The sequence below is a fragment of the Rhamphochromis longiceps genome, linkage group LG19 (genome assembly GCF_057381845.1).
Source record: "Rhamphochromis longiceps isolate RC_006_pf linkage group LG19, R_longiceps_female_GT1.1, whole genome shotgun sequence".
Classification (NCBI taxonomy): domain Eukaryota; kingdom Metazoa; phylum Chordata; class Actinopteri; order Cichliformes; family Cichlidae; genus Rhamphochromis; species Rhamphochromis longiceps.
The window spans coordinates 28,209,803-28,226,357 of NC_140575.1; the positions used below are offsets into that span (position 1 = coordinate 28,209,803).

The window sequence follows — 16,555 nt, forward strand, 5'->3', positions numbered from 1 at the left end:
CTGGCGTCCTGACTCCTCCTTGCCGTAGCATTTGTGTTGTACCTCGTCAATCTCTAGCTGTGAGAGCAGTCCCTTCTTTCGAATGTTGGAACACTGAGCTACTAGTTGTTTCGCCGTCATTGTGGATGTTGGGTATCGAAGAATCCATAGGTCCCTCATCCTATTCATGTAGCCCCTTCCGCCGGGGTTACTTGTGTAGTAGCATTCCAACAACGCCCTGTTTTCGTCTCTTGCCCACCGATGCCTTCCAGTTCCAGTAGCCCACTTTTCGTCAGGGTGCCCTGGTTCCTCAACACCTGACGCGGACCTTGTTGATCCGGGCGACGTCCGAGCCGGCATGCCTTCATATTTATCTGTCTCGCTCATGTCTGCGGTAGGCTTGCTTAGCATAGGGGGTCTAGCCTTAGGACCCTTACTGGATACAGACGCCCCAGGCAGGAATCGAACTTGCGATCCTCTGTTCCAAAGGCGTGTAGTCTAACCACTACGCTAACCACTACGCTATCCAGCTGCTATATATATATATATATATATATATATATATATATATATATATATATATATATATATATATATATATACACACACACACACACATATATATATATACACATATATATATATTAGGGGTGCAACGATACACAAAATTCACGGTTCGGTTCGGTTCGATACTTTGGTGTCACGGTTCGATATTTTTTCGATACAAAAAAAAATGTTCATGCCTTTTTAATTTGTCATTTATTAAAATTATAAATATATATTTTAACACAAAAGTACAGTTTTTAAATTTAACCCTAACCCTTGTGCGTGTTGTTTTTTAGCTCGTCATATTGCAGCCACAGAAATTCTTTTGTCCATGAAACCATAAAGCTGCACTTTCTTTTTGCCTTATAGTCTGTTTTGTCATAACTTCTCCGTTTTGTGGTAAGCTTTTCTTTGGCTGTCACTTCTTCACCCTGACCTGTCTTATTTGGCTCAGCAGAACTAAAATATATATCTGTCTGTGAAGGTTCTCAATCATCCAGGTCATCGTAGTGAAATATATATCCTGCCGCACTCACATAAGCTCAGCGATTCTCTGCGCGATCAACCTCTCACATGTTTAAGCTGCGGGAGATTTCACTTGTCATGTTTGCATAGTAAGCTAACAATTAATAAGACGATGTCAGAGGAATTGGTGCACAAATTATCATCACTCACAGATCAGTGCTGTCGCTCTCTATACACAGTTCGCGCGATTGCAAAGTGAAAGCAAAAAAACAAGCGCAAATTCAAACACGATTTCAATATGTCACATATTGACAGTGGCTCACCGATGCCAATGACATAATTACCCAGCTACATTTCTGAAAGAATGCAAAAGCATTGACATATATTTTTCCTTCCTACAATAGCCCAACAGGCAGGGGAGAGATAGCCCCGGGACGTCGGGCTAGCGATATTGCGAACCCTGTATCTGATTGAGGAATCACTCATCTTTGGAAAAGAGAGTTTATTACAGAGAAATGTCTCTTTCCAAAATAAAAGCTATACTATCCGCTTCTTCTGGGCTATATTCTCAGCAGCATAAGGAGAATCACGTGCTAACAGCTGTCTAAATGACTCGGCTAAAGTTAGTAGCATGCTTGTTGTTTTTGTCTTTGCACTAGGATGATGTCGGCGTAAATGTGCAGTCATATTCGTTGTGTTCCCACTAGTGCTTTCAGGTTAATCTCGTTGAAATAACCTTAACGCCACAACACGGCAAATCTCCGTTAACGAGCTACCCTATACAGAGGGGCTAGACGGCCAACACGTTAACGAGCTAACTGCGCTAACACACTAGCTCCCACCCATGTAATTGAGCATTGCATGGCACATCCAACATACTGTTTTACTTTAGTCCATGACTCGCTTACCTTCAGGGTCATACGTCACATGAAAACCAAAATAATTCCAAACGCCAGATCTGAATGAGGGTGGGGAGGTCCACTTCTGTCTCGCTAGCTTGTCCTGCGCTCTTCCTTCTGACCATCCTGTCTGTGTTGAGTGCTCAGTGAATCTGCGTTCGACTACTCCGCCTAGGCTGCACTCTCGAGCCTAGGCGGAGTAGTCAAATGCAGATTCACTGAGTGCTCAACACAGACAGCATCGTCAGAAGGAAAGTTGATAAAATAAATTACAAATTTTGTATTGTTCTTTTTTTTTTCTCCCCTTTGGTTTTCTTTCTTTCTCTCCCCCTCTTTCTTTCATTCTTTCCCCCTGTCCTATCCCACAGTCATGTCTGTCCCGTTTGCAACTGAAAATAAAATAAATTCATAATTATAATAAAGGTCAATCAAATGGACCAATATGATGATCCACTTAAAATAAATCCTCTTGGCATCTTTCTTGGCCTCAAGACAACAATTCTGATGGCTATAGATCCAAACGGGACACAAAAAAAAAAAAAAAAAAAAAAAAAAATTGAAAAAAATTGTATTGTTCGATACATATGCGTACCGAACCGAAAGCACTGTATCGAACGGTTCAATATCGATACGAATATCGTTGCACCCCTAATTTATATTTATATATATATATATATATATATATAAATAAAAATAAATAAAACTGTTGACTCACCTGCGACCAGCACGATGGGTTGTTTGTCTGGATGAAGCTCCATTTGTCTGGCTATCCAGGGCCCATCAAAGTGGGCATACCACCAGCCCTTCTTTTTATTCTGGGGATCCTTGTACTGGTCAGCGGGTCGGATAAAAGGAATGCGGAAATAACGCTGCTGCCGGTTCATGGCTACCTCTTGATGCTGGGTCGTCATCAGAGGAGCTGGGTTCTGTTCAGCTGTAGTGACACAGTGCAATCATTAGAAAAATTAGTAGTAGTAGAGGAGATGGTTTTGTACTTTCACGGCAACAGCTTTAAGTATTCACAACAAAGAACCTGTTATTTTGGCTTATATTAATGTAGCTTTGTACTAGCTTTGGTAAAAGACGAGAACATGCTGAGTGGGACAGGAAACAAAGAATACAGCTTTTAAAACATACAAGATCAAAAAGGAACAGGGATGCCCCATGTAAACACTACAGGGAAAGGCTGGGAAAGCAGCTTTTAGCCTTTTATGAAGTGGTCTCAAATACGACCCCTGCTACATCAGTACAGGCCAAAATCAGGATCCAAATATAAAGAAACAAAGTAAAGCTTTTAAGAGCCATCATATCAAAAGAGAAAGGCAAGAAAATATAGTAAAATTAGAAACAACATCTAATGTTCCCATTGTCCACAATCGAATATTTGTTTTTGAAATGAACAGGAAGACAAATGTAGTACGAGTGTGAGCTTTCAAGGAGCAGAGTAACACTTGTTTGTGTTTTGTGGCACAGAGTATGCTCGGTTGAATTGAGAAGGAAAGCAAGCTGTCATACTAGCAACATGGCTGGCAATTATTTGCTAATTAGAACACCCATTTTTGACAGAGTCGGACAGAAGGTGGCTGAATGTTTAGGCCTTGGCATTTCATCTGTTAACTGAGTGTTGGAAAACATAGGCAGGTTATCTGTGTGCAGGTCACACAGGCGGGTCTCTGCCAATAAAAGTGAAGGGCTGAGGTGGAGAAAATAACCTGCAGTAAGATTTGCATTAGTGACTGTTTATTACAGTACTCATATACAGCGTATGGGAGGGTGCAAATTTATGCTCATGTTTAAAGCAACTTTCAGCTGCTCCCTTATTGTCGAGGGGTCGCCACAACAGGTAGATCTGCATATTTGATTTGGAAGATTTTTATGCTAGATGTCCTTCTTGATGCACTCCAAACAGATTTGTGTCTCCTCTTGGGAACAAAATGGGAACCTTGTTACTCAAATGTGTAAACCACTACAGCACACTTAGTGGAATTATGAAGCAACAGAACACAATATCCTTTACTAACCATAGTCAGTGACACATTTAGGAGCCCTCAGATCGCTCCCGTCATCATTTTGTTTCTTGTTCTTGGATTTCCATGCATGATAGACCTTCAGACGACGGTGAAACTCCTCTCTGCAGGCTGCCAGCAGGTCAATGTCTGTCCCCACAACATAGCATCAGTAAGCATGCATGAAATCAAAACAATCACAAATTGGCAGAAGAATGAAAGAGAGAAGAATGAGCACCTATTTTTATTTAACACAGGCTGGTTTAATCTACATCTATCTTCTGTTTTTCAACATAAAATCCAAATCTGGAACAGATAAGTCGCAAATTACCATTTTATATAGTTTAAGAACCAGTAAAGACATCCAGCAACTAGTTGGCTGCCAACAGTTTCATAATGCCAGGACTGAAAAATTGAACTGCTATTTCCAGAAAACATTGTGTGTGCATGTCTGTGTTTTAGGGTGCAGCATGCCATCTCAGTGAAGAAAACATTCAAAACCGACAGCGCCTTTAGTGAGCATCGGGCTATAATCAGTCAGTTTTAAAGCAGAGTTTTTTGTTGGTAACACCACCGATCCCATCAAAGCAAATGGGTTCCACAAATTAGCCAGATGTCCTTGGAATCCCATCGGGGATATCAGAGTGCCTAACACTGATCAGAGTACTGTATACAGTGACAGTTATAAAGACGTTGGCATAAAGGCATCTGCTTTTCATGCTGACTGAGAAGAAGGTTGGCTGGGAATGACTAGAAAGAGTAAAAGTCAGCCATCCTCCATAATGATGATAATTTCCTCTCTCTCTAACAGTAAAAAACAAGTCGATGAGCCATAGCAGCTGTGGGAACATCCTCACATTGGGTTTTTTTACGTTGCAGGGAAGACATCTTGTGTTCTCACTCTCTACAGCTGCAGTTTTAGCTTTTTAACAGCCACTTTGGCAACTCGAGGAATGACTGAGAGTGCAGATGAAAAGCGTGTGCAGAGAGAGATGGTACCCCATGGTTTTGTGTACCAGAATGGCCAAAACATGAGCTGATGCAGAATTATTTAATGTGGGGGCTGAAAACTGTAAATAATTTTGTGATGAAGCCTCCACTGAAAAAAGCGACCTTCAATCAGGGCTTTAATAACTAAATGTGCATTTGACGGTCGAGTCAATGTGCAGACACTGTTTTTTGAGTGAGGTGAAACTGGGTAGGTTGAGGATTTCTCACCACAGGATGTGTTGATGACATCTCGCAACTCAGCATACTTCCACTTGCTAAGGTCGTACTTTTTCACACCAGCAGCAGCTTTGGTTGCCTGCACCTGAGGACCCCTATGGCAAGGAGCAGATGAGCGGGGGCGAGAGGGAGCAAAAAAGAAAAAGAAGGTGAGTGTGAAGACAGGTAAGTGTGACAAGGTGGGACTATCAAGGGATTGGGAGTTGTTACTTTCAAATATGATTCAGGTTTAACATTTTAGGGCTGTGTCAAAACAGAAAAAGCTACTTTTAACAATAAATCAGAAAATAATGAAAAAAAATTACATATGTACTTTAAAAAATATATAAAAAATTACTAAGATCTAATGTTTAAATTGCAGAAAGAATGGGTGAACATTTGCAACCAGCAGATTTATTAAGGATACCAACCTTAGTGAAAAAATGAAACAATCACTTCACTTCTTATAAACCTTCCTCATTGTCTCAGCTGTTAAAATTCACATTAGGAGCCAGACAGCAGGGGAGCTAAAGAGCACAGTTTGTCCACATCTCTGTGGCCTGTTTTTAAATTCCACGGAATTCCACTCCGTTGTGGAAGAGCTTTTGTACCAAATATTTCTTGTGGAACTTTGAGTGTATTTAAATTTATGTAAAAAAAAGAGAGATGAATGAAAAACAAAGTGTAACTGTGCACTGCTTTAATAAACAACTACTAAGTCAACTAATGGCAATTGATGGTGTTTTAGCTACTTAACAGACTATTGCAGAGCTCTTATCTCATGTCTCCAGCTTCCCTGCTGAGTATAGGCAGCTAATTCAATAATACAAAGGATTTGTCTCCTCTATTTACAGTTGGCACAACTGTTACTGTCTCTGGGTAGAGGATTGCTGATCTATGAATCATTTACTAAATTACCATTACCATTTAAGATTCACACAGACTGCAAAGATTAAACTGATTTGGGATGATGACCAGTGCTGGCTGAGGCGCGTGCCAGTGTGTAATGGTGATAAACCAGAGGAAAAAAGGTTTTACTTCTGTTGCGGAGAGAAAAAAAAGCTGTGGAAAGGATGTGATGCCCGGGGTTTTGCTTCTGGCAGAACGTAAATGTGAAATGAATCCCATTCCCCATTCAGGAAAAGGAAGACAGAAGGAGGCTGTGATCTTTCCAATATTCTTTAGCTACTAAGTCGGCCATGCCAGCCAATGTGCTTACCTCTACTGCACAAAATCGGCCTAATCTCTGTGCTAGGCACATGCAAAACATGTGTCTCTCTTCCTCTAGTTGGTTGCCAGAGGTCACCTGACTTACAGGAATACTTAGAGTCTACAACATGGGCTCTGGAGCCAGCGCTGACATAAGAAGCTTTTCGATCCAATGTAATTTGTGCTCACTGAAAACTACAGGTAAAAGCGTGCATAGGCTATTGAATGCTTTCTCCTAACATTAAACACAATGTAGCTGCAGAAATACAGTGATGCATATTGTATCTGAAACACCCGAGCTTTATTTAGGACAAGGTTTAGAGGTATAAGGAGAGCAGAGATAGAACTGTTAAACTTTCAGCAGTTTATGTAAATGGATCTGTTTTCCACTTCCCTTTTTTACATGGGATGTGCAGTTGTTCCCGCAAATAACCTCAAAATGCAGTTTCCTGCTCTGTAGCTACACAAAGATACTAAGTGTCCTCATATAGAAAGAGTGAAAAGTGAATGAGAGCGTGATTTTGAATACAGCTTGTTTGAGTACTAAAAATTTTATATTAGTATTAAACATTTTGGGAAGGATATATCATATTTTGGTTAAACTTCTCTAACTGAAAACACTCTCAAAACTAGAGAATTAATACAGTCCAATTTTTTTTACCATTGAAAACTTTGTTTGTTAAGAGCCGCTGACACCACCAGTTAGAATACAGAGCGACAGTGGAGTAAGTCATACTGCCACAAAATTATAAACTACTGTATGCATGCAAATCCGAACCCATCGCTGAGGACAGTATGTTCAGTCTGTGTGGTACACCAGCACTATGAAGGCTGCAGTCATGGTTTAACCCCTGCAGAAACAAAAAGATCCGATACTGCGCTCATCTGACACTGATGATTTAGTGTGCCATATTAATTTATGGGTAATTATGATTACATATAATGAATTATCTTCTGATTCGTGTTAAAATTTGCTTTTGTAAAAGAAAAAGCAATCATGCAGATCATCAAAAAATTAGACTGGAGCGTTTTTTTCAGAATAAGGATTACAGATTTGTGTGTTGTTTTTGCATCATTGCTATAATCTTGCAGATATTTTAAGCGACTTAGCGATTCAGGACTACGACAGCAATTAAGCGAGTAAGGGAGTTAGTGAGTGAATCACTACTGCTGGTGTTAGGTACACTTGGACACTGGCAGTTACGGAAAGCTGCGCTGATATCTTACATGGCTCTGGCTGAGGATGAAGAGATAGGAAGATCTGAAAAAAACTCATCACTGGGAGAAAACACAGCAACAGGAGAAAAGGCAGTTACACAAGCAAACTGACGTCAATAGTGCTTATTTACTGTGTACAGAATACATCTGTATGCAAATGTGGGCACTGTGCTTTACATATACATTACCTGCGCAGAGCTGCATCCATCTGGCTTTCATCAGTTATGAGCTCGGCCTCATTCTGAGCGATTCTCATGGCTAACTCCCTGTCTCTTCTCTCCTGCTCGAGTACGGCAGCACGTTGGGCCTGCTCCTCACGTTCCTGAGCCAATTGGATTTCAAGCTCGGCCTGTAAACGGACACATAAACACAAAAGTATCGTAACACAGTACTTAATTCATCTGCCTAATGTGTCGATAAACCTAGCTCCAGTCAAAATACTATAATACTAATTATATTATAATACTATTATATACCAGACAGCACAGAGATGTGTTTGCCCAATGTGCCCAAGCCTGATTAGACTTATTTATCCCCCTTTTGGGCTGCTAATAAAGCTTTAGTGGTTATTTGTCTAGACAGAACAAAGCAAACAACTGAGAAACATTCAAAAGTTGGGAGATTTTTATAGACTTGACCCAAATTCAAAGTCCAGGTTTTTATGTGTTCATTTTTTCATTTTAACTAGCTAAGAGAAAGCTGTAACATAAATCAACAAATCAATAAATGTTCATGTATATAGGCTGCATAGTGTGCATTCTTCTCCTGTGTCTTATTATAGAAAGCCTCTAATGAAGTCCTCATTGCATACTTTTCTCTGAGGAGCTTTAAATATGAATACCTCTCCAGGTGAGAATATACTGCATTATTCATATTGTAGGGTGGCAGCTGTGTTACATGACCAGAGTGAAGCACGAGGGCTGAAACTCGACTGGAGAACACCCGAAACAATACATACTCTTTGGCACTGTCCTCGGGATTTTGACAATGTTTCCTGAATATACCAAATTGAATGTATTGTTTGTAAAATGAGGCACTGACTGACACCCTCATTCATTTCACAAGAAACACCAAGTTAAAAAAAAGAAAGACAGAAAAAGGAAAAGGAAATGGCTGCAGAAATTACCAAAGTTATTTGTGTTGAAAAATATTCATTATACAACAGCGAACTACAGGAACACCACATGGGAAGTTTTTGTCTGAGCGGTGTTCCTTCAAGAAAATAAGCTCTGCAGAATTGAAGTGAAGGATATTGTGCTAGGGTAAGCTTTGTCATGGCTGAAAATAGCAGAGAACATAAAGCCAAATTCTATGAAAGTCACAGCAGACACCCATGGAAAGTTTACTGTTGAAGTCTGAGCTGTGGATCAAACCAGTTTTCCAAACAGTGTTCTTGGACATGTGGCTTATGACAGCCTGGTCTCACTTCTAGGGAAAAAAGTGCATACAGATGTCCAACTGGACTGGGGTGAATAAAAATGGGAGGATGGGTCAGGGCGGCTTTAGACATGAAAAGTAAGGAAAGGTGAGATATAAAAATAGAACTGAAAAAGAAAAAAAAATGGTGTAGCATCAAGGTCAGAGGAGAGAACGGATAAACAGTACTGAAACAAAAATCAGCAAACACATAGAGCTGGAAAAGGTGGCAAAGTGGAGATGAGATTAAGGGGCATGATAATAAAACACTGGACAGAACAAGGTGGGATTAACTAGTTTAGTTAACAGAAACCAGGCAGAAGTGGAGTCATCAGTCAAGACCCTGTGGGTAATCCACTGGGAGTCCAACCAATGTCATGACCCAGCTGTTGCTGTAGGACACCAAACAGCAAATAAATGTTACAGCTGTAGGCAGCATTTGCCAGCAAGGGGAAACATTAGAGCCATTTCAATGGCTTTGGAGCTACATTATTTGGAGGTACACCGCTTTAGGTGTGTAATTTGTCAATTTTAACACCTTTGCTCGAAATCAAATATTAAAAATAGGCTTTTAAGGTGAAGCCGATATATTGCTCTGTTTATTACACAGTTGTGTGAAAAAGAAGTTTTCACTCAGTGAAAAACTAAGTAACCATTACAGCTTCTATAGGAATTAAGAGCATAAGTAGCAGCCATGTGATACTAATCAAATGCATCTCATTAACTGATCATTAGGAATTGTGAGCACTTCTATGAAAGCAGCGATTTTAGCATTTTGCTTTGTCTTTGTCTGGAGCATTCAGGTGTGTGTTAACACAACAGCACAAACCTTCCAGGAGTGGACCTCCCACCAAATTTTATTTTGGAATAATTAAGTTTGAGCCAAATAATCTTATGTTTGCACATAATGAACAGCTCCATATTTGGCACAAAAACCCAGACATAGCATATCAGCATAAATACCTCATACCAACTCTCAAGCACATTGGTGGAGAGGAGACAATTAGGCTACGTACACACTGCAGGTCTTAATGCTCAATTTCGATTTTTTGATCAAATCCGACTTTTTTGTCTGCTTGTTCACACTACAAATAAAATGTGACAGCAAACGCGCTCTAGTGTGAACCCTCAAAGCGGCCCGCATGTGCAAAAGAAGACGTCACACACAATGCGCTCTGTTCAGACCCAGACCAAACAGTATTGTTTGACTGATGGCCCTTAAAATGAAGACTTGTTTCGGACTTTACGTTTCCCAATTTTACTTAAAGTTATAAGGTTATTTTGTTATTTACATATGGCCTAATAGTGATCCTTATTGCTGTTTTAGAGAGGAGCGGTGCTTCAAAGGATAGCTGCAGATTTCTGTCAGAATCTGCAGATTATACAGTACAAATAAAATGTTCACGTTTCTCCAACGTTGTCTTCCTAACAGTTTCACTGACATCTACACTAAATGGCCAGAAAGCGTTCATGATGTCTTCTCTGGCGCTGATAATCGGCATCTGTCTTGTTTCAGTGACGTAAAAGACGGATTTAATGCGACATGACCATTCAAACAGCAGTCGCTTTCTAAAACATCAGATATGTATCGGATTCAGTACCACATAGGAAAGTGACCCAGATCGGATTTGAAAATATCGGATTTGTGCCGTTCACACTGTCATACAATGATCGGATATGGGTCGCATAGGGTCAAAAAAATCGGATTTGATGCGCTTTCGCCTGCAGTGTGAACGTAGCCTTAGAGCTTCTTTCATATCCACACCTTGCAGTCATTGAGTTGATCATGAAGTCCTTTCTATTTCAAAGTATTCTAGGGTAAAATCTGAAACCATCTACCTTACAGCTAAAGCATGGCCCAAACTAGATCATACACCAGGGATATAATTCTAAGCACAGCTGCAAATTTACAACAAAATGAAAAAGAAAAGAATCAAAGTGTTGCAATGGCCCAGAGCTCAATCTGATTGAAATGCCATGGCGGGACATTAAGTGATTTGTGCAAAAATGAATGCCTGTAAACTTCAATGAACTGAAGCAATGCTGTATAGATGAGTGGGCCAAAATTCCTCTACGGCGATGTGAGAGACAGACAAAAACATACTGAAAAGGGTTACTTCAAATTATTACACAAGCAACTGAATCACAGGCAGGACTTAATTTTTCATAGGACTGTGAAAATTGTCTTTTCACACGATTCTATGAGTGCAACCAGTAAAGCACTATTTTTTATTTTAATCCAAGGACTGAAATTGTCTGCCACTGCAGTGGAGTGCAGGTCATTTATAAGAAGCTTAAATAAAACTGCAAGGTTTTCATTAAATTCATTCAGTGGAGTTAAAGTAGAATTTTGAAGAAGTTAGTAGTTGTTAGTTTTCCAATTTTTACGTTTTTACTTTTCAACAGAAGAGCACAGAAGTATTCAATGGGGAAATTTTCCAAACCTGCATGGCCTTGTCCTCTTCCTCTCTCTTTTTTCTGTCCTCCTCATCTTGCTTTCTTTTCAGCTCCATCTCTGCTTTCCTAAAATGTTGAGACAAAAAGGAAAATCAGAATATTTACTAAAAACAACATTTCTGAAAGTGTCAAAAAATGTTTCCTCCCCAGGCTGATTGCTCTAGAGGCCAGTGTGCCACATCAGTGAAGCACAGACCCCACTTTTGTCTTTTATTGTCTTTTGAGTCACAGTTGTTCCCTTTCAGTCGATTCACTCGGTACAACACATAAGTATGGGATATCACGCCCTCGCGTGTCCTGGCTGAAGAAACCTTTATTCACGCCTTTACGGCAGATGACGTGTGATGACACGCGCAAGGCCCCGCCCGCACATATAGCCGCTGCCATCACCGTCATCCCTCAGTTCTTACGCTCTTCACCTCGCTGAGAACACCTCTGCTGAGTTGGGCTAGCTAGCTACTGCTAGTTAGCTCCGTTGTCTGCCAACTTGAACCTAGCTTAACTGCCCCTGTTGGTGTTAGCCTCCACCGCCCAGCTGGTGCGTAGGCTGCCCGCGGAGCGCTATTTTCAAGTTTTTCTTGTGCAGCGTTTCGCTTTGCGTTTTGGGAATGGACTCCAAACCGAAGCGAGCAAAGCAGAAATCTTCTGTTCGCCCCTGTCCTCAGGGATGTGGTTTCTCTTTGCACGACAGCGACCAGCACGATGCCTGCCCTGTCTGCCTGGGGATCGTCCACGCTAGGAGAGCGTTGACGGAGCCCGAAGCTTGTGCGTTTTGTCGCCAGCTCCGACGCTCGACCCTGGAAAGACGGGTGACGTTTGTGGAAAGAGTGCTGGGACGCTCGGCTGTCGCACGGCATGACCCTCTTCTTTCCGAGTCTGGAGCCCCGGCTTCGTCCGAGTCCGAAGACGAAAATTTTCAGGTCGATGTCCCCGCGATTAGCTGGGCTGACCACATGGAATACGTTGACGGGTTAGCCGATGACGGACCGGAACCATGCAGGAGCGCTGACGGGCTTCAGCCTGGGTTGAAGCCCGCCAGCGCTCCCCAGGAAGACGATGACGTGCTGGACATCGGCCTGGATATCCATGGTTTGTCGGAGGATGAGCAGGAGAGCTCATTGTCGACCCAATATGCCGCCGCTGCTGCGCCGGTCGGCCACGATGACACCTCTCTTTTCTCCCTGTTTCGCCGTGCCGCTGAGAAGCTGCAGGTGGACTGGCCCTCTCCTCCACCAGCTCGGAAGCCGTCGCGGTTTGCGGGTTTTTTCCTTCCACCGGAGCCCGCAACGGCCAAAAACTGCCTCCCCATGTTCCCAGACTTTCTCTGCGAGCTAACAGCGTCATGGGACAAACCTCTGTCTACCCGCGTCACTGTGCCCGGCTATGGACAGTACATGGAATTGGACGGCGCCGAGGGAGCTGGTTTAGCTAACCCACCCCCTATGGAGCCGTCTCTGGCTGCTTATCTGGCCCCGTCCCATAACCATGGTGTCGGTGGCCCCGCAACTCTGCCGTCCAAGCACTGCAGATTCTCGGCCTCGCAGCTGGAGAAGATTTATCGGGCTCAGGCCGGCACCGCTCGAGCCATGAGTTCCGTCACCATGCTCCAGACGTACCAAGCAATGTGCCTGGCGGAGCTTGGATCGCTGGTTCCGGAGGACAGCCCGCTGTCACCTCTTCTTAACGAGGTTAGAGTCACCACGGATTACATCCTCCGTGCGTCTCGCTGTGCAGCGCTCTCCCTGGGCAGAGGGATGGCTTCGACAGTGGTGGCGCAGAGGCACCTGTGGCTGACCCTCTCCGACGTCCCTGATAGAGACAGAGCTGTGTATCTGGACGCACCAGTGTCTGCGGCTGGGTTATTCGGACATTCACTTGAAGCCATTCAGGCTAGATTCGATCTGAGGAAGAAGCAGACGGAAGCTCTGCGCGACATCATCCCCAGACGCCAGCCCCAGCCCAAGCCCACTGCTAGCTCTCACAGGCCCGCCGCTCCTCTGACAGCTGGCAAGAGACCGGCGCCCACTGCTGGAGTGGGAGGGCCGCCGGCGAGAGCACGTACTCCGGCCCGAGCTCCACGCCAGTCGGCCTGGGGCAAAGGCCCTCCCCCGGGCCCCCGACGGGACCCGACGCCCAGGAGGAAGAAGCCTCAGCCCTCCTAGCTGTGATTGCGAGTGGGGAAGGGATCCGGCAGCAGGGAGACGCTGCTCTTACCCCTCTGTTGCCGCACAAGAGGTGCCGCTTAAGTTCTGTTCAGGTTGTCAGCCCCAGAAGGCGCTGCACTTCCCTATCGCGGTCTCCCAAGCACATAACCCCTGCACACGGTTCAGATGTGTTGAATGTTCAAGCGACCACATCGAGTGTTCCCGCTGTTTTTCATTGTTATGCCCCGAAAAAGGTGCACCCAACAAAATGTATAAATGTACATGTTCCCATGTTGCAATCAATAAAGAGTGTTGTTTACTCTCAAACAATCTCAAATGCTCAACCTGCAGGCGAAATGAGCCAGGTCAGGCAGGGGATGCAGTCCCCTGCAGACACACTGGGGGGCGACGGCGCCCCGCCGTCAGTGCTGCAGGCCAGCCGGCTGGCTGCTCACTTCCCTCAGTGGCGCGCTTGCGCCCCCTCTCCGTGGGTGCTGCAAACCGTTGCCATGGGTTACCGGTTGCAGTTCCGGGTCAAGCCGCCTCGTTTCCAAAGAGTCGTGAACACGATTGTCAACCCCGAGGCAGCCTTGGTACTCAGAGAGGAAATACAGGCGCTATTACAGAAGAGAGCAATACGGGTGGTCCCCGCTTCGGAGACGGACAAAGGTTGGTACAGCCGTTATTTTGTCATTCCGAAGAAAGGGGGAGGGCTTCGTCCCATCCTCGACCTGCGAGTCTTGAACACGTACCTGCGAACGTACAGGTTCAAGATGCTAACACTCAGACAGCTCCTGAGTGCAGTCGGCCCGGGAGATTGGTTTGCGACAATCGATCTAACAGATGCTTATTTTCATGTCGCTATACACCCGAAACACAGGCAGTTTCTGAGGTTTGCATTCGAGGGCGTAGCCTACGAATACCTAGTGCTGCCGTTCGGGCTGTCGCTCGCTCCCCGCACCTTTACGAAATGTGCCGAGGCAGCGCTAGCGCCCCTCAGGAAGAGGGGCATCCGCATCTTGGCCTACCTGGACGACTGGGCTCTCGTGGCTTGCTCCAGAGAACAGGCGGAGACGCAGCTGTCGCGGGTTCTGTCACACATTCAGACACTGGGGTTCTCTGTGAACTTTCAGAAGAGCTCGCTAATCCCAGGTCAACAGATCGCTTTTCTCGGTCTGGAAATATGCTCTCTTTCCAGCCGCGCACGGTTGTCAGAGCACAGAGTGGCCGCGTTTCATCGCTGCCTCGCTCAATTTCAGCTGGGACGCAGACTGCGTTTCCAGACGATATTGCGCTTGTTGGGCATGATGGCATCTATGATCGCCGTAGTGCCGCTTGGGCTGTTGAAAATGAGAGCGTTTCAACGCTGGACTCTCTCTCACCGTTTGTGTGCTTCGCGTCACCTCCGGAGGAGGCTGCCGGTAACTGCGTCTTGCATGCTAGCTCTCCGTCCTTGGAGGGAGCCCGGGCTACTGCACCAGGGCTCTCGGATTGGGAGGGTGTTGTTTCGCAAGGTGGTGTCCACAGATGCTTCCCTAAGTGGGTGGGGAGCGCTGTGCGAGGGTGCGTCAGTGAGAGGGATCTGGTCCGCGGCTCAGTGCCAGCTGCACATCAACCACTTAGAGCTGTTAGCAGTGTTCTTAGCTCTAAAGCGTTTCCGTCCAGTCCTGCAGGGCCAGCATGTCTTAGTCAGGACGGACAATTCAACAGTGGTGTCTTATATAAACAGGCAGGGAGGAACACGCTCTCTTCCCCTGTTGCAGCTGTCTCGCTCTCTGCTGTTATGGTGCAGTGTTCATTTTCTGACTCTAAGAGCCACCCATGTCCCGGGCCACCTGAACCTGGGGCCGGACCTTCTCTCCAGGGGGGGTCCTCTGGTGAGAGAATGGAGGTTACACCCTTCAATAGTGGCTCAGATTTGGGATCTATTTGGCGAGGCGCAAATAGATCTTTTTGCTTCCAGGGTGAATGCTCACTGCCCCCTGTACTTCTCCATAATCGACCACGATGCACCCTTGGGCTTGGACGCGCTAGCGCACCAATGGCCAGACGTGCTCCTGTATGCATTTCCCCCAGTGGAAATGATATCTCCAATTCTGGAGAGGGTGCGTCGGCATTCCCTCTCTCTGATCCTGGTGGCCCCTTGGTGGCCCGCGAAGTCGTGGTATGCAGAAATAATCAGCCTGCTTGCAGCAAGTCCTTGGCAGCTTCCTCTCCGCAGGGATCTCCTCTCTCAGGCGGGGGGGGAAGTGTTTCATCCGCGCCCGGATCTGTGGCACCTTCATGCTTACCTGCTGAGAGGTTAAACTTGGTTGCTAAGGGTCTGCCACCTAGTGTGGTAGCGACGATTCAGAGCGCCAGGGCCTCGTCTACTAGAGGCTTGTATGCTTACAAATGGCGAGCCTTCGAGCGATGGTGCCAGGACCGCCACACTCTCCCATTTCAGTGCTCTATTGTGGATGTTTTGACATTCCTGCAGGAGCTGTTGGATAAAGGCCTTTCGTTTTCGACGATCAAGGTTTATTTAGCGGCTATATCTGCTTGTCATATCGGTTTTGACGGGGTGACACCAGGTGCGCATCCCCTCGCCGTGCGTTTTCTGAAAGGGGTTCGCCGGCTGAGGCCCGTGCTTAAGTCCAGTGTCCCGGCTTGGGACTTGTCTTTGGTGCTGGAGGCCCTTTGTGGCCCTCCGTTTGAACCCGTTGAGTCGGTGGATATGAAACTTCTTTCGTATAAGACCGCATTACTTCTCGCTTTGGCCTCGGCGAAGCGAGTGGGGGACCTTCATGCGCTGTCTGTGCATCCTGCCTGCACGCAGTTTTCTCCTGATGGCCGCAAGGTCGTATTGCGTCCGAATGCCGCCTATCTTCCCAAGGTCATGCCTGCATCTTATAGTTCAATGGAGTTTGAGTTGCTGAGCTTTTGCTCCCCTCCTTTTGAATCTGAGGAGCAGAGGAGGGTGCATTCTCTTTGTCCGGTGCGTGCGCTACGCACCTACATTGAGCGCACT

General features: G+C 45.1%; 1 protein-coding gene across 2 annotated transcripts in view; it reads right to left on the bottom strand.

Moving 5' to 3' along the window:
* The window catches only part of myo6b (myosin VIb), a 51,326-nt gene that overhangs the window by 5,265 nt on the left and 29,506 nt on the right, over positions 1 to 16,555 (bottom strand). The window contains exons 27-32 of one of the 2 annotated variants that reach the window (XM_085391341.1): positions 11,389 to 11,467; positions 7,717 to 7,877; positions 7,538 to 7,588; positions 5,114 to 5,217; positions 3,911 to 4,045; positions 2,605 to 2,823 (exon numbers count right to left, since the gene is read on the bottom strand). In XM_085391341.1, the coding sequence (XP_085247467.1) occupies positions 2,605 to 2,823; positions 3,911 to 4,045; positions 5,114 to 5,217; positions 7,538 to 7,588; positions 7,717 to 7,877; positions 11,389 to 11,467 (749 nt within the window). The remainder of the gene's footprint in view (positions 1 to 2,604; positions 2,824 to 3,910; positions 4,046 to 5,113; positions 5,218 to 7,537; positions 7,589 to 7,716; positions 7,878 to 11,388; positions 11,468 to 16,555) is intronic. The other variant, XM_085391342.1, reaches the window with a different exon arrangement.